The 27,735-nt window shown below is 34.3% G+C and overlaps 2 protein-coding genes and 1 long non-coding RNA gene across 11 annotated transcripts in view; 2 read left to right on the forward strand and 1 right to left on the reverse strand.

Annotated features, from left to right (window-relative positions):
- Positions 1-27,735, forward strand: part of LOC111510402 (uncharacterized protein CG43867) — a 746,925-nt gene that overhangs the window by 408,087 nt on the left and 311,103 nt on the right. The window lies entirely within an intron of this gene.
- On the forward strand, positions 48-20,760 carry LOC141480073 (uncharacterized). Its single transcript, XR_012464149.1, has 3 exons — positions 48-1,002; positions 17,872-17,972; positions 18,067-20,760. It is a non-coding gene; the product is annotated as an uncharacterized lncRNA (long non-coding RNA).
- On the reverse strand, positions 8,973-26,090 carry LOC111512151 (probable cytochrome P450 6a23). Its single transcript, XM_074169798.1, has 4 exons — positions 25,622-26,090; positions 10,305-11,006; positions 9,544-9,795; positions 8,973-9,254 (listed from the first exon to the last, which is right to left on the reverse strand). Exons 1-4 carry the CDS (start codon positions 26,049-26,051, stop codon positions 9,088-9,090), a joined length of 1,551 nt encoding a protein of 516 aa, XP_074025899.1. The 5' UTR covers positions 26,052-26,090; the 3' UTR covers positions 8,973-9,087.

Genomic DNA, 27,735 nt, shown 5'->3' on the forward strand with positions numbered 1-27,735 from the left:
TCTTATATCGTATGAGTCATGTATCATAGGTTATCGGTAAATAAATAGTATTCATCATGCATATTCATTGCTGTTTCATGGGTACTGGATTACGGATCTAATCGTTTGGTAATAGCAATAAAACCGTAAGATGTTATTTCTTCCATACGTATGTTACTCTTTATCTTATGTGGAAACATGTTCTGTTATAAAAAACATTCACTGTCTCTTGTTATTTCATGAGCTCTTGATGTTGAAATAATATAAAATTCACTATTTATTGGTTGTGATTCGCTTCCCTGACATGTTAATTGATTCAGAAGGTATCGTATTTCAAAAATGTCTAGGAAAGTTAGTAAATATTGAAAAGGCTCTGCGCCCGTCGCCATTTTGAAAAAATCGATAAAGGCGATATTTTATTCAGATTTCCACTTAAATTTTATTTTTCATGAATTGAAGCTATAAAAGAGTTCTACTTTGTTTCTAGGATTAATCGTCTTAGAAATTTGTCAAAGTTTAGGACTTCCTACTTGAGTTGAAGCCTGTTTCGCGGAAATAGATATCCGTAACCAACCTTACAGAAGATAGGTAAAAAACACCGTTACTGTTGCAACATTATATCTTTGAAAATTCACTAATATTCAGTTTTGGGTTGCATTTGAAGTGAATACCCACCATATACACTTCAAATGCACTCAGTTCACTCTGTAATCACAATTCCATGTACATATTAATATTTCAAGTTCATAGACATCAAAATTGATGCAATTACAGGATATAGAAATATGAAACAATTTCCATATACCTACACAAACTTGCACGGATGCGCATTAAGCATTTAGCCTTAGTACGGTGGCAGAAGCAAAGTTGCAACCTCAGCATATGTTTTTTTATGAATATTGAAAGAGGTCAAGATCATAAAGGATTATTGAGAAATTCATTCAGTATTCATTGATCACTCTTCAGAAACGGTTTCAGAGCATTTTTGAAATGCAGCACATCTCCTTTTTGTCGATCCTGCTGGTAAGAAGTATATTAGGTTTTTGGTGATTCTTTGTATTTTTCTCTCAACTATTCAGTTATTCCACTCCTGAGAATATTTTAATTTTTTTATATAATGAATATTTAATTAAGTTTTCAAATGGAACGGATGAATGGGGGTCGGGTGACACAGCGAAAAACCCTCTCAAAATAAGCAAATGAGTACTGAGTTGCGACACTATGGGAGCTCAGGTGCTCTACTCAGGTGAGTTATAGAATTTTCATCCCAAAGATCATTAGTTTCCGTAGGAAATAAATAACTGACGAATTTTCTAAAAAAGAAAAGAAGAAGAAAGATTATTTTCAACTTACCTGCTTTCTTCCTTCCTTTGGAAGTTTCCACATTCTTTGTATGAAGATGGAGAAGTAGAAAGCCATAAAGCTTTCTTTCCAAAAAAATACATCTTCTGCATAACGATACATATCCACTTTATGAGGGATATTGTTGAATGATACTCATAAACATGGAGACTAATGGGAATTGAAAATTTCAGTAAGTCGTTTTGAGGTTGATGGACATGAAATGGATGGAGAAAGGTACATCAAGTTGAAGTCAGGACTGATGCCTATCTGACCTTATAAAATATTCTGCAAATTATTTGGAAATGAAGTCAGTCTGATCAAATAACTATTAAACCCGAAATTTTGTCAATGGAAGCAAAATTGATGAGAAATTTGTAAAGGAACAGTGCAGAATAGTTGAGTGTTGAGTGCATGAAGGTTTTGCTCTTCCAAAGGCAGTCATGAACATTTACAGTAAGTGTGATGAAAATGTGTCAAATGATGAAGACCGTGTAATGTGTGACACTTGTAAAGATATTTTCCACTTTAATCCCAAGGCTATGAAAAACATCTACAGCAATACTTTTGGAAGTGATGTTACGTACTTTTGTCCTGACTGCAAAGAAGCATTTAAAAGCCCTCTAGCTATTCTCAAGAAATTTAAGGTTAAGGAATAAACAATTGGAGAAATAAAAAAGGATATAATGAATATCAAATTGAAAACAAATCAAATGAAATGTAGTTTCGAAAGTTGTATAGTGGACTTCAAGAAACTTCCCTGATAGAAAAGGTTGCAAAGTAAAGCTAAAACGATATAATATAGCACAAGCAGGACTATCGCAGCCGTTTGAAATGGAGAACATGATTGCTGAATTGATGGATAGACAATAAAGGGCAATAAATATTACTATTATTTTTAATGTGAATGAATTTGCCCAACAAATATAACCAGAGCGTAATGCCGATATGGTCACTGTTTATTTCATTGAATTAAAACTAAGGCAATGATATCAACATCCAAGTATAAATTTTAATAACATAAATATCAATGAAATCAGTGTCACTATTAATAATGAAAAAATCAATATAGTGATCACCATGAAATATCTTGGATTCCAACTGATTAATTTTTTGCTACTGAATGATCACTAGACTTACATTCATAGAAAAATTTCAACGAATTTTTTTTACTCCTTTTCAAGAATAAGTAAAGATTTGACTGTGGAAACCAGTATACCAGTCCATAATACAACCGCATTTCGATTACTACTTTTCGATACTTTACTTCCTAAATCATAATCAGTTACAGAAACTACAGAACCGTGGAACGAGCATCATCTTTAACATTACCTAAAGCTACTAGTATTGCATTTATTATAGAGTTGTTGCAGTGGTTTTCAGTATCACAGATATTTTTTTATATGATTATGATTTTTATTCATAAAATTCTTTGAATCCTTCATCAATATGACATCAAACATACATAACCAAAATACTAGAAATCTTGATCTTTCATATGAAAACAGAACTAACCAGCACAATTCCATAAAATCATCAGTAATTGAAGGTTTAATTGAGAACAATAAATTACCGTACGAAATTAAAACAAGCTTTTCATTATCTTCTTTCGAAAAAAAATAGGAGTATATAAAATAATGCAGTAACTATTATAATTATCATTGATAAAAACATATTTGCTTAGGCTCGTGTAGTTTTATATTGTTGATATTTTTGCTTGTTCACCATCTCTATTATAATATAACCTTGTCCGTTATGTTAATGTGTTAATTGTATCTTCACATTCAGTGAGACTGTAATATACAGGGTGTCCCTGGACTTCCTCTTTTCCTCTCGGGAATGTATAGATGGGGTCAAAATATCACCAGTACTTCATATAACTTTTTTCCTAAAAGTCTTCGTAACCAAGTTACGGGCCCTCGAAGTTACAAAATGAAAAATGTTTTTCTTTGATAACTTTTCAAGTGAATATTCAAAATCATCCAAATTTTGGTAATTGATTAAACAAATGAATTCCGTCGATGAGCTTTCATGCAGGAGTCAGTTGTTTTGCTACAAAGCCAGGAACAGACTACCCCCGATGGTCCACACCCCAAAACTTTGAAATGACAGATATTTTTCAATATTTTTCAACAAAATAAGTTTACTTGGACAATTTTATGAATAAAAGTACTCGTGTGGAAAGTCGATCGGAGCAACGAGTCTTGATAAAAATGTAGTTCTACTCGACGACATCAAACCCGCTCGTCCACCATTATTTGAAATGAATAATTATCAAAGCAGAAATAATAATGATAACGTTAATTCAACAACATTTATAACAGGAATAATACAAAGTATGCTAAAATGAAGTCGTCATGAAACTCAACATTCGAATGTTTCAAATTCTTCTTCACAGCTAAACTGTTGAGGAGTTTCACTGATAATTATAATTTTATGGGAGAAATTCTTTAACACGAATCTAAATTTAGCTGAAAAAACGCACATCGGAAAAAATATTTACTATACTAATAAAAAGCAAACGAATGAACTACAAAAACGGCTGCACATGATCAGGTGAAAAATATCCAGGGAATAATTATGTTCCATTTCTTCCACAGATGTTGACAAAAAACCTTTTAGAAAGTTTTGATAAAAAATGAGAAACTGGAATGCGATTTTGTTTTGTTGAGCGGTGCGTTGTCATATGACTATCATTGTATTGTCAATATTCTATAGGATATTTTGAATTTTTTTGATATGGCCGAACAGTTTACATTCAATGAATATGCAGATATGCATGTATTTTATGGACGAGCATTTTGTAATGCTGCAGAAGCTCGTCGTCTGTATTCCGAGCATTTTCCCAATCGAACGGTACCGTCAAGAGAAACATTCGAGCGTGTCGATCGCAGCTTGAGGGAGACAGGTATGTAATAATTGATAATTAATTTAAGCACGTTGTTTTATTTCGATATTATTGTAGGTACAGGTTTGCCAAAACGAGGTGGTGAGGGCGCTCCTAGGACTGTACGTACCGTTGTATTGGAGGAAAATATTTTGGAAGCCGTCGCTGATGATCCTTCAATGAGCATCAGAAATCTATCAGAACAGTTACATTCAAGTCCACTATTCATAGAATAATTAGGGAACAACTGCTCCACCCATTTCACATCCAGAAGGTACATGCCATGACACCTCAAGATTTTCCAGCACGACTAGAATATGCCAATTGGTTCATGGATAGGCAAAGAGAGGATATGACTTTTATTAATCGAGTTTTATTCACTGATGAAGCAGGTTTCAGTAGAGATGGAGTTATCAACTCTCATAATCTCTATATATGGGCCGAAGAAAATCCCCATGGGATATTGCAAACCAAACACCAACGGAAATTCAACGTGAATGTTTGGGCTGGTAACATAGGAAACCATCTTATAGGACCATTCGTTCTACAGGATTGAATGGAGAACGTTATTTGGAGTTCATTCAGAACGATTTGAATGGACTTTTGGAACATGTTCCATTGCAAACCCGAAGAGATATGTGGTTTATGCATGATGGCGCTCCTCCTCATTTTAGTTTGATTGTGCGTGACCATCTGAACCATATTTTCCACAATAGATGGATTGGTAGAGGTGGGCCATATTCATGGCCATCGCGGTCTCCGGATTTAAATCCATTGAATTTCTTTCTGTGGGGGCATCTAAAAAGCCTTGTTTACGCTACACCTATTCACACAAGAGATGCATTGTTGAATAGAATAACATTACATTGTGAAGCCATACGAAACGACCCTGGAATGCTATTTCAAGTACAGAGAGGGTGTCTTCGCAGACTAAGAAAATGTATAGAGAGAGAAGGTGGTCATATCGATGTAGCGGATTTTTCATTTCTGTTTGCTTTTGAGGCTCTTGAGTTTCGTTAGTTAAACGTGTTTGCATTATAAAAATTCGTTATGAACATTTCACCTATCATTTCCATTTTCCTTAAAAACTAATATTTTCGAATAATGGTAGACATCTCAGGATAAATGTTGTTGAATTAACGTTATCATTATTATTTCTGCTTTGATAATTATTCATTTCAAATAATGGTGGACGAGCGGGTTTGATGTCGTCGAGTGAAACTACATTTTTATCAAGACTCGTTGCTCCGATCGACTTTCCACACGAGTACTTTTATTCATAAAATTGTCCAAGTAACCTTAATTTGTTGAAAAATATTGAAAAATATCTGTCATTTCTTTGGGGTGTGGACCATAGGGGGTAGTCCGTTCCTGACTTTGTAGCAAAACAACTGACTCCTGCATGAAAGCTCATCGAAGGAATTCATTTGTTTAGTCAACTACCAAAATTTGGATGATTTTGAATATTCACTTGAAAAGTTATCAAAGAAAAACATTTTTCATTTTGTAACTTCGAGGGCCCGTAACTTGGTTACAAAGACTTTTAGGAAAAAAAGTTATATGAAGTACTGGTGATATTTTGACCCCATCTATACATTCCCGAGAGGAAAAGAGGAAGTCCAGGGACACTCTGTATAGGAGTAGTAGTGGATATAAAATAATTGATTGTAATTGGGTCAGGTCTTTAGTATTTACATATCTGTTTATATTTCAATATTTGTTTTTGTTCTAGTTTTGTTCTTTCTAAATAATTTGTTGTTTGTGCATAAGTTATTTCACATGCCTTCAAACTTTAAGTGAGATTACGGACCGGATCACACAGCAATGGAAGATATTCATTTACTGTTTAAATCTGTTTTTCCATTAACCAGCTGTCGCATCCCTACGAACGACAACCCTCAGAAGTCGAGCTGAGTGCGAGAGCTGAGTACTAACGAGGTCTTACCTTAAAACGTGTGATTCCTAACACGGGTTGGACGATAGCAAGTGAAAATCAATTGTTCAGCCTGGGGCTTGAACGATTGGGCTTGAGTGAGTGAGCCAAGCACCCACGTCGAACCGACCGACTCCTTGAGAATACTGAAAAGAGCTGATTTTCATTGGACAAATTGCATCGAGGGTGTATGTGAGATTCTAAAATAATTAGATCACGCCCATTAGCAAGTTCGGGAAAGATAATATGCTTTTGTTGACACTATACCTACAAAGTGACGATTTGAAAATACATGATATAAAATCCTTCCTTGCAATTGGTACAGTTAGTTTAATGGAATCCTTTCATCGCTAAAAAGAACGACTGGGAGTAGTGAAAGTATTAGGAGAACATGATTGCAGAAAGCATTGGATATATCAAGTGTTCATTATTTATTCATTCATTCATTTAGAGGGCAGAAAACATACAGGTGGTTAACCTAATTATATATTTTCCATACTCACAATTATATTTCGTCGAAGATTCACACAAAAAGTGCTCATTAGCAATCCTAACATGCGATAGCATAAACTAGAGAATAACTTAAGAATACTTAACAAAAAGAGAAAGAAAGAAAGGGTAGCAAAAAGCATCTGAGATTCTACTGAATACCATGCACGTTTAAAAGTAAGATCTTTGTTAATCCTTATCTTGCGCAAGTTTTCAGTTTTGAGGGTTGTTGTTCGTAGGGGAGCGACAGTTGTTTAACGTCGAAATAGATTTCCATAGATTTTTTTAGCCCCTTCACGGATTCTTCAAATGAGTTTTGATCGAAAATAGTGATTATTGAACAGATCAACTTTCTGTCGTTATATTTGGCATAACTTCTGAGCTACTTGATATATACCCATCCAATACGGTATATTTCGAAAGTATTTTTCTGACGGAAATAGAATATGGAAAGCAATATATCTCATTCCATTTAAGAAACCCTCACATCAATACGTCTCACTCCTACTAGATACCTTGTACATTGAAAAATATTTCATAGAAGCCGAATGCACTGATATGTAATAGAAGCCAGATGTGACATACACTGTATATCCACCGAAATAGACTAGCCTTACGAGTGCTTTGAAATCATCTTTTTCATTCCTATGCCATTATATCATCGGAAACATAAAATCAGCCATTTATTTTATATAAGCTACTAAACATATCAAGCTTTGGAAGAAAAGATTTGAGAAAATGAATTGATCAAAATTTCCACCTCAACCAACATTCCCACTCAGTAGAATATGTCCAATGCCTGTCATACTCTGAGAGGAATCTTGCACAAGTATGTGTCGCACACATGAAAGTAGAAACAAAAGCGCCGAGTGACGACTGAAGTTCGGTAAACTTCTTGTAGAATGAATCGAAGCGTCATTAGTCGTGTTACATGCACTTCTGATGCAATGTTTGGAACCTTTGGTAAAGTGATGAATAATACTGGAGTTCCAGTGGTGCATCTGCTTTTTCAGCTGCTGGAAAACCCGGATAAACCTTCAGAACCACATCATCTGAAGATCTTGATCTGCCAATGTCCTCTCTTCCATGAAACAACATGTAGGGTGTCTCCAGAGGCTCCAATAAATTCAATACATTGCCAGAACTCTTCCTGATACGACTATCGTCAAACTTAAACCAGTCCGTTTCGTCTTAGACCAAGGCGTAATAATGACCTGATTCGACGCCAGAACCATAGTCAACAATGACTGCATAAATATTAAAATAGTGGTCGGATAGATTGAAGTGTTCATCTATTTCGAAACCTTCGTAAGAGTTTGGTACTTACGTCAGAGGTTGAGTCATGTTTGAAGATCATCAGTGTTATTATTAGATTGACTGGTGCCTCGGCTAAATTGAGTTCCACTCATTTTTTCATGCGATCAAAGTATCTGCATTTTTTGAAGACCCTGTATGAGGCAAATGAAAATATGACTCGGAGTGAAGATCCTCATAGTATCACTCCACTCCATTTCAAATTTGATCGTTTTAGTGTAGGAGAGTTCAAGATTATCAGCATTTATAAAAGTTCATGTTTGGTAAAAAAAATATCGAAATTAATTTATATCTTCCAAACGGTGATAGATAGGTATAGGGAAATAGTATATGAATTTGTTGACAAAGTGATGGTGAATTATAATATGATATTATATACGGGGTGCTCCATTTGAAAAATCAAAGAAGCCGCTACTTTATAGTAGAAGCGACTACGGCGCTTCGTCTGAAATATTTTAGGCGTGTAGGTCATATTGACTTATGCATACTGTGGAATTTTCAGATTGATCCGTTGAATAGTTTGCCAGAAACGGCCAAAGCCCTGTATACAGGAAAATTGTGAACCATTTGGAATTGAGTGATTTTTTAGTGAAAATTTCATGCACAATTCCTTGGTTTCTACTTTCATTATCAGACATAAGTCAATGTCTATCGAAGCAGTAGTTATACTATGCAGAAAGAAACGTTGAGAGAAGAGAATATATTTCCACTTTCTAATCAAAATATTCATTTTGTTCAGTCAGTCAGAATCATTTTGATTTTTAAATAATCTTCACCAGTGTTTCATGGTGATGGTAGATAACGCATGAAATCGTAATATAATTATGAACAAATAAATATGAAACAGTCAATATTCAGAAAGGATGAGAAAGGAGGAGAATATTGAGAAAGTACACATTAGTCCTCTTTTAAAAAGTGGTATGAGTGACTGGTCGTTATATGAGCGTTGTAACTGTAGAGAAGAACAAAATTGAAGCTACAAATATGTTTGCCGCTGATACCAGTTTGGTTTCGGTAAAAAAAATACGATTTCAAAATAAGAAACTTTATGATTCAATAATTCACATAAAACAGTTTCTTCTGAATAGGTCCATGGAACTTCTCACCAGTAAGGTAACCAATTTTATTTCAATTTTTATAGACTTTACTGAATTTTGGTTACGTTGAGCCAAACTCCTCCCTCAATTCGTGGTATTATACCGGTTTTGGCGTACCTTATTGGAGTTCTGGTTTTATCGTTCAAAGTAACTTTGAAATTTTTGATAATAGCACTAATTCCAACTTTACTTTGCAAAAGTCCATATCTGGCTCCTGAAAAATTCAATAAAAATTACATGATGAAGAAAGGATTCAAAGATTCAACAAAATTGAACTTCGTCGACTTGGACGAAATGAGTGCATCACTGAATTAATGACGAACGTACTACTGAAATGTCAGTAATGATTACAGAAAAAAAATAAACGACGTTTGGGAGTAACTTAGTTATCTTTGTGAAATAATTTCAATGAAATATCTTTCAGACTAGTCTAGAACATATTTCAAATTGACATTCACGAATAAATTCAAAAATACTTTTGATTAGTCACTTCGAGTACTAACCTATGCACATTCTAGGTCCTTCCCCGAAAGGCATATAAGCAAAGGGATGTCTTGCTGCTTTGTTTTCTTTATTGAATCTTTCTGGGTCAAACTTATCTGGATCGGGATAGTATTCTGGATCATGATGGATCCCTGAAACGGGAACATGTACTGCAGTTCCTTTTTCTATTACTACTTTGGTTCCAGGAATGGTATACGGTTTATTGCAAATTCTGGTGATGATCGTACCCGCTGAATGTTTGCGAAGAGACTCTAAAAACAGATGTGTGATAATACAATTTAGGCAATAATGAAGTAAGTCATCAAGCGATAGTTGGTGAGAAGTTCAGAGTCGTATTGGCCAAAAAATTCTTCAATCATATCATGACTTCAAATTTTTGAAGTCTAGTTTACGATATTCCTTGAGAAAAAAATGAAACAAAGGTGAATGAAGACAAAGCTATTATCCTAGTGGCATTATTCTTTGTCAAATGAATCCAATTGAAGGATAGGAACAGATGAATTGCTTTAGTGAAAATTGCGTGTTAAAAATATGAACATATCCATCAGTCAATTTTTCACAAATTTTTATTTCTGGAAATTTTAAATTATAAATGATAACAAGCTTTGTTATTTTTCTCTTCAAAACATTTTGTTCGCGGCATCCACGATAATCGAATAGATATGTTCCATTATCACATTCAATAATGTTGGCCTAACATTCAACAAATAATTGAAACAGTTGAAAAGAAACTTAGTTTACTAAACTAAAACATACTGACCATCAACAACTTTTTCCAAGTATTTCATTTCCATGATGGAATCATACGTAAATTGCATGTCATGTTTCTTCAGAACCGTGTTGATTTCTTCTCTTAAGTTGTCCTGTATATCCTGGTTGAGGGCAAGCTCAAGCAGAGTGAAAGTCATATTTGTGGCAGACGATTCATACCCAGCGACAAAGAAGACGAGGCATTCTGCTGCTATTTCGTTGAAGGATAAAGTATCTGAACCTTTGGTCTTTGACCCTTCTTTAATAATACTTTCATCTTCGGTGACTTCACCCCTGTTTTTCAACTGTAGTAATAAATGCATAAAGTCTTTTCGATATACATTATTTTTTTCCCTGTACTCCATCGTTTCTCTAACCATATTTGTCACGAAATCTTCTGTTGATTTGGAAGTAATTTTGAAATTTATTGCATTCAAAAAGCTATTGGAAAGCGTCATTAACGTGATTGCCTTGATTATTCCTTTTATGCCCCCTTTGAACATCTGTTTTCCCCACTGCCTGAACTCCGAGTCTGGGTTCTTCAGACTGTTGCAGTCAATTCCAAAAGCAACTGAACCAATCGCGTCTGTTGCGTATCTAGAACATACTTCTTTGATGTCCACTGCATCTTGAATGACCGAATATTCACTGAGGACATCTTCAAGACCGAAACTACATGCTACCAGAGTTGGGAACATCATCTTCAGTTTTCCTGAAATATAGAAGTGAAATATGAACTGGAGAAGTTATACATTTTCTATCGAAATTCAAATATGTTGTATCAAAGAATGTTGATTATGATCATTTCGTTGTGATAATAAAGCATGTAAAGGTCCTTTCGAATATATTATTTCGATATATGATTTAATTTTTTTTTCATTTATTTATATTTCAACATACAAATTTCCAGTAATGTATATTTGAACGCAGTGGTAGCTGGCTTCTATGCACTTCTGAAATGGATCTGTTTTTACTGGTTTGAAAACAAAATTTCCACCATCATAATTTATCATCATAGTGAATTTTCTGTCGAATAATAGATAACATGGGAGATGCATATAAAATAATTGAAAACAAGTTTGAGTGTGTGATACGTTAGTAAACTTTTTCATAAACCAATATGTACATATATCTAACGAGATGAAACTTTTGAATAATGCTCTTTGAATAATGCTCAGGATTTGAAGCTCTGACTTCTATTTGATTATCTGCGAGCGCTTTCGACAGCTGGTCGTGCTGTCATCTTCTAGGCACTCTTCTATCTGAACGTGTTATCCTGTTGTGTGTCTTTTTATACGGCCCGAACGCCTCAATACAGGCACTTCTGTTGCTTTAAGTAAATTTGTCTGTATTTGGATTACATCAGGTACTATTCTTTGTGTTAAATCTTCTCCAGGTTCATTGCTTCTAGGAGTGTATATTGATTTGTTTAATATACTCAATGTTAGGTCCTGTTGTGTTTAGATTTGTACTTGTTCCTTGATAAGTGATTTTTGACTGTTACATTTATGGATGTTTAAGTTTTCCCAAATGTCCATGCGGTTTCCCTTATTGACTTGTTTTATGAGTTTTATGTTCTCTGGTGGGGGAAAGTTATGTTTTGTATAGCGTGTGTTGCGAGGTTTGATTTATATACTATTGGGTTTATGTATGCCTTTTTGTGTTCATCGTACCTTTGGATAAGTTTTTTCTCGGTTTGGCCGATATAGAATTTGTTGCAGGCCGAGCATTTTATACTATATATCCCGTTTTGGTTTTTGTCTTCTTCTTTTTCATATTTGTTTATTTTTTGCGTTATTTTCGTGTTTGGCTTGTATGTGATGTTGATGTTCAATGGCTTGAAGATGTTTGTTAGTTTTTTGGTTTGGTGTCCTACGTACGTAAATGCTGTCCATCGTTCTGTTGTTTTGTCTGTTGGGTTGGCTTGATCCTTGTTCTGTATTTTTTGTTTGATTCTGTTTACTAATTTATCTATTGTCTTTTGGGTGTATCCGTTTCCGTTCGCTATTTGGTATATGGTTTTCCGTTCTTTGTTCCAGGCTTCCTTGCTGAGTGGTGTCCTGAACATTCTATATATGAATGCGTTATATTCAGCCATTTTTTGTGATGATGGATGGTTTGAACTTGCGGGTATGGTGGAGCTTGTTTGTGTAGGTTTCCTGTATATTGCCATTTGAAATTGTGTTTTGTTGTGGTTATATCCGATGGTTATAATCCAGTCATTTAAGCTTAAATTAGGTAAGAATCTCGGAATTCGAGATACCCAGCTGTAAGTCTGTGAAAACTTGTATATTGACACCCTAACAGTTGTCTCAAAACCTACATATGGTAGGGTGTAAGCAACTATTAAATTTCAAGGTCAAAGGTCACAAAAATCGGTTTTTTGCGCTTTTTTGGAAATATCTCGTTTCCTATGGGTTTTTTGCTATTTGTATTTATTATCAATATTGTAGAATACAAAATTCTCTACAGATTTTGTTTAAAAAATTTTTATACGGTGAACCGTTTTCGAGATAGAGGGCGGAGAGCGCGCGGTCACAGCATCACTTCAGGTCAACCGGTGCCTCCGGTCGAAAACGCGCCATATATAGTTGATGAACTATCGATAAATTAATGATTGTAAATATTTGTCAATTTTCATTAACTATTATATTATATTTTATCATTTTCTTCATGCATTAAATCTATATCTATTCAATATTACTGATAACCGTTTATTAAAATTAAAAAATAATTATTTACAAAGGCATTACAGTTCCAAAATAATTGTTGTATTTGACGGATATTCAGACTACAGTAAGAACGTAAAAGCTATGGAGCAGCAGAAAAGACCAGTTACTCAAGAAAAATTGTTATCAAATCGAAATAACAAAGATAAGTTCATTAATATGTTAATTGAAAAATTACAAGCTGCAAATATTACTACTAAACAAGCCAGAGATGATGCGGATGTTCTTATTGTTGAAACTGCAATTGAAGAATCAAAGTCTGTAAAAACTGCAGTTATAGTAGGAGAAGATATTGATTTACTTGTCATTTTAATTGGGCGTACACTGTCTTACGAACAAGAAATTTTCTTTAAAAAAGTTGGGAAAGGTAATGTAAAAACGGAGATATACTCGACTAAAAGTTTTGATAACTATCCTCATTCTAAAAAACATATTTTATTTATGCACGCATTACGTGGCTGTGACACAACTTCTGCGCTTTTTAAAAAGGGAAAAAAATCATTTTTAAAAGTTTTTGAGAAACTGACAAATTTGGATGAACTAGCTGCAGCATTTGAGGAAGAAAATTGTTCGGCCCAGAGATTATTAGAGAGTGGAACTCAAACCTTATTGGCAGTCTATAATGCTCCGAAATCTGTGAAAAGTCTCGATCATCTTCGTTATATGCATTACGTCAAGTCTACAAAACTTAATAAACCTGTGCAGCCTTCAAATATTCCACCAATAAGTGCAGCTGCTCATTAACATTTCAACCGTGTATATTATCAAGTTCAAATTTGGTTAGGACATGATTTGGAACCCCAGGTATGGGGTTGGGCAATGTGAAACGATTTTCTGGAGCCTATCATGACAATTTTACCACCTGCTCCAGAAGATTTGCTAAATACAATTTTCTGCAACTGCAAGAGTAGTTGTGGTTCGCGATGCGGATGCAGGAAAGCGGGCTTGCAATTCTCTTCAGCTTGTGGCCAATGTAATGGGCAAGCTTGTCTCAATGCTCTACCATATCAGAGCGACATTAACGAAGATGGAACCTTTGACCCCGAAATCATGGAAGAACTTGAGACAAATGTCGTTGAAGACGATAATGAAGACCAGTTTGAAATTTACCAGCAGCCAGAAGACGACGATGAAGAGGAAGAAGATGATTAAAATTATAAATTGTAGCTTTTGTACCCTTTATTCCATTTCTTTACTTTCAATAAAAATGAATGTATTCAATGATATTTTTTAATAAAAAGATTAATTCATAATTTATTTGTTTTTTTTTTCATCATTTAAGAAGTTATAAATATTGATTAGGTTAAAATTCGAATGTAATTCCTATATTTTCATTAACAATTTTGCAATTACATGGGCAGGTAAGTGTTGTTAAATAAATTAATACTGAATAAAAAGTGGATAAGTTAGGAAAAAAATGATAAAATATAATATAATAGTTAATAAAAATTGACAAATATTTATAATCATTGATTTATCGATAGTTCATCAAGTATATATGGCGCGTTTTCGACCGGAGGCACCGGTTGACCTGAAGTGATGCTGTGACCGCGTGCTCTCCGCCCTCTATCTCGAAAACGGTTCACCGTATAAAAATTTTTTTCAAACAACATTTGTAGAGAATTTTGTATTCTACAATATTGATAATAAATACAAATAGCAAAAAACCCATAGGAAATGAGATATTTTCAAAGGTTTTGAAAAAACTTTTAGGGTGTCAATATACAAGTATTTACAGACTTACAGCTGGGTATCTCGAATTCCGAGGTGAACTTCTATAATGACTGGACCATTATGCCCAGGTAGTTAAGTTTCCAGTTGTTTTCTTCCTCTATGCTGAAAAATAGTTTTTGATTTATTTCGTTAATCTCTTTTGTTATTTGATCTATTCTTATTCCATTGTTTTGTGATATGTACAGTCCATCGTCAACGTATCTGAACCATTCTCCTCTTTCATCATGTGTTTTTATTATTGTTAAGATTTTCTCATCTATGGTTTGCAGGTATATTTCGGATATAATGCTAGATAGTGAGGATCCCATCGCTGGTCCATCTGTTTCTTTATAAATTTTTCCTTCAGATTCGAAATAATTTTGATTGAGTAATGTATTTAGACTGTGTTCCATTTGGTTAATGTAGGTTTCGTCTATGTTTTGGTGTTTTAGTTTATCAGATATGATGTTTATACATTCGTTGACTGCTATGAGACTGCTAGAATGAGAATAGTTTAGTGTTCGGGCCGAACACTAAACTGTGTGCTATATATATATATATATATATATATATATATTTATATATATATATATATATATATATATATATATATATATATATATATATATATATATAGGGCTATGCCAATTCGTTTCTGTACATGGGGATCTCGTAAACGATAAGAGATAGAGTGTCAGTTGAATTATGGCAAAGTTATGTATTTTAGAGACCTATTCAATGATGTAAAGAAATCGAATATAGCTCTCTTGGTTCTGAAGATATACAGGAAAAACCAAAAACTCCCAGATTATTTTTTTGCCTATATCTTCTTTATTCGCAGACATATTGAAAATCTGTCCACTTGTGCTATTGGCACTTGTTATGGGCTCTCAGAATATATCCATGAATCTTTTATATAGGGTGTCATATGACTTGGGTCACCCCCATCTTTGAATTTTTAAATACGGACCTGTATTTTTTGTTGTAGTTTTTGGATCGTAGACGTTCACTTCATACTGAAAAATCAAATTCAATTTTATATTTCAGGAGTTTTCGGTAATATTCGATTATAATTGTGTGAATTATCCCCTTTTAAATTACGGCCCTGGAAATTGGTTAACTGATTTGATTGAAAACACAATAGCAACTTTCACGTCTCCCTATGTACCGTAGAGTTTTCCGAAAGTTTTTTTTTAGGTCCCTATTTATATTTTTTCCATTGCTCTGAGCGTTTTCTACAATGAACTTCGAATAAGAAAACCTTTTATGATTATCTGAAACATATCTACAACAAAAATATATTATATGTGTTTTGATGAGCAAAAAAAAAATGATAGCAATGATAACATCCGAAACGAACACTATGATTATAATGAAAATGGAAATGAAGTAAGTAATGTATACACACAAAAAAATTAATTGTGCAATAAATGTTCGAATTGGAGTCCTTCCAATAAGATGGTCTGCAAGATCACCAGATCTACGCTAGCAGAGAGATAAAAAATGTGGAAGGCTCGAGATTGAGGATTTTGAATAACTTCGCAATAATGCAGCAAATAGGTGTATTAAGGGCAGTAAATAATATGGAAAACCGAGTTTGAAAATGTCTCGAAATGGAAGGACTCCAATTCGAACATTTATTACGCCAATAAGTTTTTTGGGTACCTATATAAATTATGATGATTCGACCTTGCATCTCTGTTAAAATTTTTGAGAAAATCTTTCAATTTTTCATTTGGATATCTGTGGACGTTTTCGGTGTAACCAAAGTGAAAACTTCTCCTATTGGCATCTTGGTTTCCTCTTCTGAGTTCTGAAATTCTTCGTCGAATTCTTCGTTTTCACTTGCAGTCGGTGAAACACTTTCGATCTGGGTTTTTTTGCGTCTGGGTTTTTTGAGTCTAGTTAACATCAAGTTGTAACACTTTTACAAATTTTCCTGGATTTTACGGGGTGCCAGCTGGCTAATACGGGTTGCCCGGAGTCTCCACCAAATTTGTTACAACTTCGGTTTGGGTGGTGACTCAGGGGTAGCCTTATGAGGGAAATAACATGTGGGAAACACCAGAATACTTAGATACTAGGTTCATTGCCTAGGAATTATACACGGGGGCCCCTTCCCCAATCAGGTCTTACTAACAACTGTCTTATTATAATACATCATCATCAAATATAATACATGTTGACATCATCAAAACTATCAAATCGAGGAATCAGTTACCGCGGTCCCCTCTCGCTCCGTACGCTTCGTGTTGGTCATAGTGACATTATGTTGCGTCGTTGCATCGATGCTAAATTAAGGGTAGAGTCTTTGACCGTAATAGGTCATCATTTTGCCACAATATATAGGTACGCACTCAGTACTTAGTAATACGTACAGATATTCGAGGCTGACTGGTTACAAAATACAAGAAATATATATATATATATATATATATATATATATATATATATATATATATATATATATATATATATATAACACATTGAAATTAGGTAAAAAAGTATAGGTTCACAAGATTTGAGGGTGATATTGTATAAAATTCAAGGTTCATATAAACCTTGTTATAATTATACCTGATTTATGAAATCACCAAAAAAAGATCTATTTTCTTTCAATATCCACATTTTGGCTTTTTTCTTGAAACTATTTTTATTTTTAGTGTCTTTTATAGGTATCGGTAGAATGTCATGAAGCCAAGGTCCAAGTTAATATGCGTTACGTTGCCCTATATATTTTTCGCAGCGAGGGTGAAATAAATTTTCATTTTTGTTTCTAGTATCATGGCAATGGTTCAGAGGCTGTAAAGTTATGGAACCTTTTTTAATACGTTCCAAAATGCTCAAGCAATAGAGTTATCTCACGTTGAGTATACCAGATTCTTCATATAAGTTATCACTAGGGTAAGTAGGTATTTTTCGATACATTATTTTAAGTACATATTTTTGCACAATATTCAGACTTTCTAGATGAGTATCAGTCACCCCTCCCCATCCAATTATTCCGTACTGCAATTGCGACTCTGCTAGTGCATGGTATAATATTTTTAAATTTCCAATATCAAGAAAATCCCTCAGATATTTGAATTTATGCAGTAATGCCCTTACCTTCCCTACAACATTTTTAATTTGCAGGTCCTATCGCAGATGGCGATCTATTACGATCCCAAGATATGTTATTGATGTGTCTTCTGGGATTTCGTAGCTCTCTCCTATGTTCATCGGACCCATATTTGGTAAGCCACTGGTATAAGAGGAAAAAGACAAGTATTTTGTTTTATTAAAATTCATCGTCAGCTTATTATATCTGAACCATGTTTCTATTTTCAGGAAATCATTCTCCACCAGTGTTTTCAATTCTTGCCATGTATTGGATTCATATAGAATGGTCGTGTCGTCGGCTTTTATTTCGAATAAGTCGTTTACGTAAATTGTAAATAGCAATGGCTCTAGTACTGTTCCTTGTAGGAAACGTCCTAGTCTCACCTACTACTTGTTGTTCCCTACCAGTTGCATATTTTCTCAGTATATTATATACTTTTCCTTTTAGTCCATAGGATGTCATTTTTTTAAGGAGTTTCTGGTGACATACAGTATCGAATGCTTTGGATAAATCGATAAATATACATAGAGTGGATTTTTTTTATCGAGTGCATCTTAATGTAAGAAGTTAAAGCAAGTATTGCATCTTCCGTCAATTTACCTTTCCTGAAGCCTGTTCTAAATGACTCCATATTTATTAAAAAAATTCAATATTTTTTTTGTCAGTATCTTTTCTATTATTTTTGCTGCATTTGAGATCAGAGAAAGTTGGTCTATGATTTATTACTTCTCACAAAGGTTTGATAAGTCCTCTTTTGAGAATTATTGGAAAACATCCTGTATCCATGCATCGATTTATTGAATGTGTTAATGGCATTTTGATTTTATTCACTATCTGTTTTAGTGTCTCAGCGTGGATATCATTATCACCTGAAGATGTTTTTGGCTTCAACTCTATTATTGCTTGTTCAATTTCAGTTTCGTTAATAGGGTATAAATACAGAGTGTTTTCAATTTTTGTCCCATTGTTGAAAAATTCTTTAGATTCGATGAATTTTTTTTGCATATTTTTCTCCTATACCAGGAGTCTCCAAACTTTGAAGCCTTAGAGCCATAATGATTTGTTCAGTTTGTTCCAAGGGCCAATTTTTGCCCTTAACTATATTTCCAGACTAGGATAATCGCAAAGTGCGTGACCTATGCAAACTTACGCTTTTTTTGCATTTCAATTATTATTGTGTATTGTGACACTTAACGACATCTAGTGGCGAGTAGTGGTACTATGTACTATCTTTTTCAGCTACACGCTAGGTGGCATTAGGCGTAATTAAATATTTGGAATTACCGCGTTGGTTCGAGAAAGTTCTGGCATTGTCTATAGATTTAGACAATGGTTCTGGTTCAAGCTAGTGTATTCCAATCACCTCGAGATGGCAGTAATAATTGCATATAAAAAGGCTAGCGGCGCAACTGCGAGTTAGTCTGCGTAAGAAAGGCAAAGGAAGCAAAACTGTCTATTGTGAAATAAAGTAACACCCGTAATAAAAGTATTTTGATTTTACTTATTGTTTTTATGTGTGATTTGTTAGTATGAAAAAGAAACGAAAAATCGACAGTGAATGCAGAACGTTCCAAGAAAAATGGAACTTTCAGTATTTTGTAATTGAGTCCAGTAATAAAGCGCTATGTTTAATTTGTAATGAAACCATAGCTGTTCTCAAAGACTATAACATCAAACGACACGATGAATCGAAACATCTTTAAAGTTACTCCAAATATACAGGAAGTTTGCGGAAGGAAAAATTTGAAGCTTTGAAACGCGGACCGTGACTCGGAGGGTGCAAGACATCGCAGAAAATATATCATCTCAACTGTCGGACAAAAATGGACATCATGAGTATTTTTTCCAGTATTGGATGAGTCAACGGATGTGTCAGATACTGCTCAGGTGTTGATTTTTATTCGCGGAGTAGATAAAAGCTATGAAGTGTAAGAAGAACTTCTTGATATTGACAGTATTCACGGCACGACAACTGGGGCAGATATTTTCAAGGGAGTTGAAAATGCCATTGATAAGAAGAACCTTCGATGGAGAAATTTGAAATCTATAACAACTGATGGACGCAAAAATATGTATGGTAAAAATAAAGGAGTGGTTGCACTTGTGTCAAAGGCTGTAGAAAATGATGGTGGTTCAAAACCATTAGTCTTACATTGTATCATTCATCAACAGTCCTTGTGTGGAAAATGTTTGGATATGTCTGAAGTTCTAAAACCAGTCATATCAGTTGTTAACTTCATCAGATCCACTGGGCTGAATCACCGACAGTTCCGCGAGTTTATTCAACAGATTGGAGAAAATGATTTATCATATCATACTGCCGTACGCTGGCTTAGTTGCGGAAAAGTCCTTAAGTGCTTTTGTGAACTTCGAGCAGAGATCGAAATTTTTCAAATGAGAAGCAGCGCTCTTTTGCCGATTTAGAAAATAGTGAATGGATGTGGAAGTTAGCCTTCTATGTCGATTTGACAAATCATATGAAACATCTGAATTTGAGATTGTAAGTAGAAAATCAGCTTCTCCCTGATTTATACACCGATATCAAATCCTTCAGGCACGAAATCATACTATTTCAATCGCAATTACGTAAAAAATGTTTCACACATTTTGAAACATGTGAAATATTCAGCCACACTACAGAGACTGAATTTCCCGTCAATTTGGCAATCGAAACTTTGAGTACTTTGAAGATAAATTTTGATACTCGTTTTTCAGATTTTGATGTCATTGCGAATGAAATTAGGTTTTTCAAAATCCTTTTGATTCTGACATTGAAACCCTGGGCTCCGGAAGTCCAAATGGAAATTATTGATTTACGGTCCAGTGAATATTTGCTAAAACGATAAATAGACAGCAACCTATATACGACAGTTCATTTCAAAAGCCTGTAATATTACGAGCTACACAACTATGGTGTTAACCACGGTCCATTTTTGTAACAAGAACTTGATGTTCAATAATATCAAATCACAAAACATCAAAATAAAATAGGTATTTTGGAACAAACTCATTGATTTTTCTATTTTATACCTATTTTATTTTGATGTTTTGTGATCTGCTATTATTGAATAATAAGTTCTTGTTACAATATTGTATAATTTTGCGTAATTTTCGGTGTTAACAAAAAATAAAAAAAACTTTACACCAAAAACTTTGAACATTATTTCACTCTTCAAAAAATTTGACCGTGGTTAACATCATAGTTGTGTAATTCGTAGTATTACAGGCTTTTAAAATAAACCGTCGTATACAGGTTGTTGTCTATTTATCGATTTATCAAATTTTTTTTGTATTTTTCATTTAAAAAAATAGTAGATGGATTTTTCAATGCTGAAAAACTTTCTCAAATAACATTTCCCAAGATTTTTCAAAATAAGAGTACTTTACCCTTGTCTCAAAATCAAATATTTGAAGGCTTCCCGTATATTACGAGTGTTTCACTGTATTTTGTTGGTGCATGTTTAGTTTTAGGGCATGCACAAACTTTTATCATGATTACCTTTTTGTCGAAAACCCATTAATAAATAAGTTTTCCATATGGTGCATACTTTGGGAATGACACTGTATATGTTAGTTTTTTCAAAAATGTTTAGTGAAAGTCTCACAATAGTGCTTCTTTAATAGGTTATGGATTTTTAGCAAGTATCGGCCGACTCCATCTCACGTTATTGAACTTGTTCTCATATGAAATGTCATCAAACATATCAACTGTTTTCTAAAAATAATATTGTATTTATTTATTGCATTTAATTATGATTTCTAAATTCACTTAAGTTTTGACATAAAAGGCCCATATTGTACGTGTATCCTCGAAGTAATATTGTATTGTACCTAATTGTTTATATTAAAAATTTACCTGTTTCATCAGATTCAATCATTCATCTCATGAGTTTTGTTATTACTTACTATTATATGAAAGATATTGTAGATATGTAGATATTGTTTGATGTACACCAGTAACTGATGAAGCTACTGTGTAGCGAAACGCGTTTTGAGTAAAATTCATTGTGAAAATTCTATAAGTGTTATCATGAATAGTCTTATTAGCTCTCATCAAGTAACGGGTCAGTGTTTTCGATTATTTTTGAAAATTTTGAAGGCCAGTTTACATTTCTCAAAAAATATCAGTTCATGAAAAGTAAGGATATTAAGTTTTCTGCTTTGTCGATTAGAATCAACTGAAGAATTTTATAATGAATTTTACTCATTCTTTCTAGATTTCATTGATAGATATAATAGCTCCATTTCTACAATAGCAATAACAATAGGACTATCAGTACAATAACTTCAAGTTGCGTATCTACTCTGTCTGAATAAAGTCAGCAGCATCGAGTAAAAATTCATATTGTCAAGCTACATCATATTGACCCACAGAAAAATATCAATCTTTGTGAACACTGCTTCATTTTGTTTGTCCGGCTTGAATTCAACAATATTACAGGCTCAAAAAATTGAAGAATCTACCATATTTTCCATAATTTGGTAATTTGGCTCTACAAAAAGATGTGTTGCCCGTATCTGTTTTTTTTAATGAATAAGGGAGAGAAAGGTCAGCAGTGGTATTTCTTAGATTTATAGTGTCATTTTGGAATCAGAAAATTGAATCTGAACCTCGCAACAACATTATCTTACCCTATCACTCAGGTCTGAAATATATGTTGACCAGTACGAGAATCGAAAACATAGGTACATGGTTGAGACAATGAAATCGTTATATAAAAATAATAGTTATATTTAGCATAATGAATTTTTGGCTTTCTACTTCTCTCCCAAAAATATACTCCTTTATTTAATCACTCTGGCTATCACTGTATAATATAAAACAAAGTCGCTTTCCGCTTTCCGTCCCTACTACGCAACAAATTTTGTTGCGGGTTTTTTAATAGATAGAGTGATTAATGAGGAAGGTTTATATGTATAATCATACAGAATATAGTAGAGAAACACTGATTATTTCAGAGGTTTCTAATGTGATGCAAACATAATTTTTGCGCTTACATGGCAAATGCTTGCTAAATCCTACGAGATATATTTCTATCTCTTAGGGATAACCCACAATAACCATTTTGAAATCATCGAGAAATAATGGCTTATTTACGAAGCGATTTTAAGCAATACGCAGCATCGATCCTTATCCAATCGAAGATCTTACATACATTGTGCATTTAATTTATATCAACATGACCCTCTACAGTCTACATCACGTAATTCAAATGAATAGTTCCGAAGATAATAGTTTAAAAATGTAGGTTCCGGCGGTACCGGCCGGGGTGCCGTCGGCGCGTGACTATAAGTAGCGCGTCGAAGGCCGCGCTTCGCCCTATAGCGCTTTATGATTAGCAGCGAACGCGTTTATCGGAGCTCTCTAGCGAGGAAAATAACAATACTTTATAGAAATTCTGTAGTATATTTATAATCAGCATTGTACCCGTGCGGATCCGGGGCGGATCGTTAGTAATAATATATTTTGCGAAGGTTAGGCTTGGTTCGGATTTTTAATTTGTAACCTTATCGCATATTATCTAGTACTTGATTGCTTTCTACTGCAGATACGCATTCGTTAAAATATAACGTTGTTATCATTCAAAAAGCAATTTGAAATATTCGTTGATTGAAAATATAGGTTTCAATAATTAGTCTTGAATAGAATAGGAATCTAGTATATTGATAAGGTTGCTAAAATTTGAAAATATATTCGAAAGGGGATCTACAACTTGATCAAGTAAATTGCGTATTCTTTGAATTTCCCATACTCTCTACGTTTCCGCATTCACTTTATAACAGTAAAATATACAAAATCACTACTCCGCCTCTGGTTTTTCGGTTTAAACGAACGACTTTCATTTGATCAGCAAGAACAAAATACAGGCGGTGGGCCATGGTCGAATGGAACTTGTACCAAACGTTTCGTCTATCACTGCGGCAGGCATCTTCATTGATATATTTTGATTGGGAAATAAATATTTTGAAATATTAATCTCTCCCAACTACCTACACAGTAGGGTGGTGGTAAACGTCTGTCGAAAAACAACTACTTCCCCGGTTAATACCACACTGAATATCGAATTATATCCGACAGACATTTATGCAAGATTCCTCACAGAGGCTAGTCTCGCACTGACTAGGTAGACTGTGTAGGTATTTGCGAGGGATTAATATTTCGAAATTTATTTCTAAATGGGCGGATCCCAACTGTGTTTTTTCAAATGGCAACCTATCGTTTTTTCGGTTTCTACATAGAAAATGAAAGACACTTTATGTATATCTTCACTTCGAAAATATTGACGGTTTTCGAGATATCTAGCATGACAGGTTTTTTTTTCCAATATTCGTCACTCAGAATATTTGAAATTATGAAGTTGTGCCAAGTCCAATTGTATTTTTTTTGGTCAGATATTCTACAGTGGTAACTCTCTCAAACGATGTATCTAAAGTCGATCTCTAATATACAAGGTATGAAAAACCGCTAGCCACATATTGTAAACAAAAATTTGCGGAATCTTCCTTATTTTAAATGGAACACCCTGTATATTATTGATCTATAAGGAGCGTCAACAAAACCTCTACAGATTTCATTGAGTATTCCCTATGGCTAGGTTCAATAGTTTTTCTTAAAAAACATCGCCATAAACTCGATGAAATACTTTTTTCAAAGCGAAATCCATTTGACGACTGATAAGAATGTACCAAAGATATCTTGTTTCAATTTCGTACATTATAGCGTGTCCTATAGTTTTTCTTATTTTGTTTTTCTAAAAATGACAACTCTCTATTGTATCGCCATAATTTCAATGATTTTTCTACTGTGAAATCCATATGTGACGGCTGTGATCGAGATATATATTATGTTCCTCGGAAAGTAGTTGTGGGGCGGAGTTTTTACTTCAGGGCATTCAACCCCGGAGGGGGCATGGGGGGTTGAAATTAATCGAGTCTCAGACATTTTGCTGTCTGGGTAGGATCTTTCCTGTACTGACGAGAGGTAAAACCTCGAACCGCGGTCTGTAGGTGATCTACTTGAATAATTTCAACATGGTTCTGCTGCTGGATGAACTAGAAACATCGAGACTAGCCTCTGGGAGGAATCTTGCATAAATGTCTGTGGGATATAATTCAATATCCAGCGTGGTATGAGCCAGGGAAGTAGTTCGACAGACGTTTACCACACGCTACTGTGCAGGTAGTTGGGAGAGATTAACATTTCGAAATTTATTTCCAAATTCATTTCGAAATATTAATTTCCTTATACGTATATATCCCTCCTCGATAGTTTTCACTTTTGATTTCTGTTTTAATAAAGTTTCATTTGATTTAGATGTGATGTAAATGCTAGTCTGCAACCAGGTTCAAGATACTCCTACAACATTGCAGTACACACAGTATTCATAACCAAATAAAACGGAAAAAATGACTTCACGAGAACTCTTATCAGCTCAAAAATATCGGTTTAAAATCTGTTTTTTCCGTTAACCAGCTGTCGCGCCCCCTACGAACGACAACCCTCGGAAGTCGAAACTTTTGCGAGCTAAGGACTAATGAGGTCTTACCTTTTAACGTTTTATTTCCTAACACGGGTTGGACGATAGCAAGTGAAAATCGATCGTTCAGCTTGGGGCTTGAACCACCGACCAACACGGCGGTCGATTTGAATGAGTGAACAAGCACCCACGTCGAACCGATCGGCTACCGATTTGAACGAAGAAATATCTGTCATTCCCACAACATAGGTATATTGCATTCAGATTCAAATTCAAATTTTCATTTTTATCAAATGGTAGTTACCTGATGTGAAGGTCGGTGTGAGTTTGGCTCTCAAATTCTTCCACCTCTCGTCTTCCAAAGAGAAGAGATGTGCTGACAGTGGATCCATCTTTTCGTTGTAATACATTCCGCGGTTTATGAAATTGTCGAAGTCCTTCAGCAAGATGTTCTTGATTAGATCGAGATCGACTAAAATCAAAACTGGCGAGAAAAATGTGTAACATCCACCGTATTTCAATCCTCTAGATTTCAGGTCATCGTAGAACTTTTTGAACAGACCTCCTGTAGAAATTTTTCCGTGGACCATTTCTTTGATGTTCCCATAAAAAAAGTCGGGTTCGATGTACTCCACTCCTTTCCGGCACCAATAAGAATATATCCGTTTTATGAATAAATAGACGCCAGCTATCAATGCGCCCAAAATAAAAGTCGATGTTAGCAGAAACGTCATTATTATGCGAGTATCATGAATGCACTGAAACCAAGTGCTTTTATCTGAGTGATATGCCAATTTAAACATTGTTCCATCCCGTTATCGCCGATGTCGCATATTTGACATTGCAGAAATAATAACATCAGTGTTTCAATGAATTATTTCAACCGGAATATTCTTTCAGTATATAACTTCAGATATTTTCACGGTCTTCACGATTCAAAGATCGTTTGTATTCAATTCGACTACCTCATCTAAGATATCACATACGTGGCCTCTCATTTTAATACATTTTATTAGAAATCGGTTGAAAACTATAAAAAATATTTATAAATAACTTCAATATAATTGAATTTTCAATATAACTACTAATCATATAACGATTACATAGTTGAACTATAGTTATTTATTGAGGGGGAAATAAATGTTAAAATCGAACTTTTATGGGTTTGGCTTTTCTACACTTGTTCAAAGTTCTCCATTATAATTTATATTTTTTTCGTATTGTGAAAATACCTAAAAATGAATATCGATGAAAACGATCACATAGGTCGAAATACCTGTGCGTAAGAAATGAAAAAAATTGGGGCTGAGTGGGTAGTTGAATAAGTAATAACCTTTCAGTAAAAAAAATAATTTTCTTCTAATCTTACTTTCTTCAATTTAGAATCCTTCCCAAATTCGAGGGAATTCAAAGCCAGGATTTTTTTTCTCCTTGAAAATACTCATTCGAGGTTCTTCAAAAGATTTCAGCTGGAAAGATTATCATTTTTCATTTATGAACAATCAAAAATATTAAAAATATAAAATAAATGAAGCATTGAATAATTTTTTTCAAAATATAAAATTGTTTTCTCATTGAGAGATTTAAATCTCCGAACTTTTTCCGATGTTTTAAACTATTAAGGTTGCAAGTGATGTTCGCGTCTCCAATCAGGCGGATGGCTCTTTCCTGGATGTAATTCAGCAGCTTCAGGGAATGTTTGGGGGCGGAGCTCCATACATGGGAACAATACTCCAAAAAAAAGGTCTGATCTGAGCTTTAAAAAGCATCAAAAGTTGCTGAGGTGTGTACAGTTTTTCGGTTCGGAACAGTGTTCCAAGCTTTGAAAAGCAGCCTTTGCAATTCCAGCGACATGATTGTGCTGAGACGTATTGGTATCCATTTTAACTCCCAACAAACTTATCAAAGCAGAAAGTGGTATTTTCAGATATCCATCGACAGCCACTTGCAGGTAACGTTCTGTCAGGAAGCTGGAAAGCCATACACAAAAATAATCCGACAAGCCATAGCATCGAAGTTTGTCCAGCAAACCCCCATGCCACACATGGTCAAAGGCCTTAGAAATATCAGGCACAACAGCTCTTGACTCTCTATGTTTCTCGATTGCGTTATTCCAAAGATGGGTCGCCTGTTGATCTTTGTTTTCGAAACCCATAATGATGATCGCTCAAGATGTTGAAGCCTTCTAAATATTTGAGGTTATGTTGGTTTATGGCTTTCTCCATGATTTCTGATACTACTCATACCAAAGTAACTGGTTTATATTTATTTGGAAGAGTTGTTTTGCCCTTTTCTGGAATAGGCTGAACGCGAGCAATTTTCCAACAAGAAGGAAAGACAGGCTAAAAAATCTGTAAAATACTGGTGCAAGTTCATTTGCGCACTTTTCAATTACGGTGACAGGCACTTCATCAGGGC

This window comes from Leptinotarsa decemlineata, unplaced genomic scaffold (assembly GCF_025532065.1).
Source record: "Leptinotarsa decemlineata unplaced genomic scaffold, Ldec_3_MD MMD2_P_RNA_scaffold_6, whole genome shotgun sequence".
NCBI lineage: Eukaryota > Metazoa > Arthropoda > Insecta > Coleoptera > Chrysomelidae > Leptinotarsa > Leptinotarsa decemlineata.

Bases quoted from the DNA above. Each gene is read 5' to 3' on its own strand.
- LOC111512151 (XM_074169798.1), bottom strand. From the start codon at position 26,051: ATGACGTTTCTGCTAACATCGACTTTTATTTTGGGCGCATTGATAGCT. The intron at 9,796-10,304 runs GTCAGTATGTTT...ATCTGTTTTTAG, and splicing joins CTTGGAAAAAGTTGTTGATG to AGTCTCTTCGCAAACATTCA. The intron at 9,255-9,543 runs GTTAGTACTCGA...TGAATTTTTCAG, and splicing joins AGGACCTAGAATGTGCATAG to GAGCCAGATATGGACTTTTG.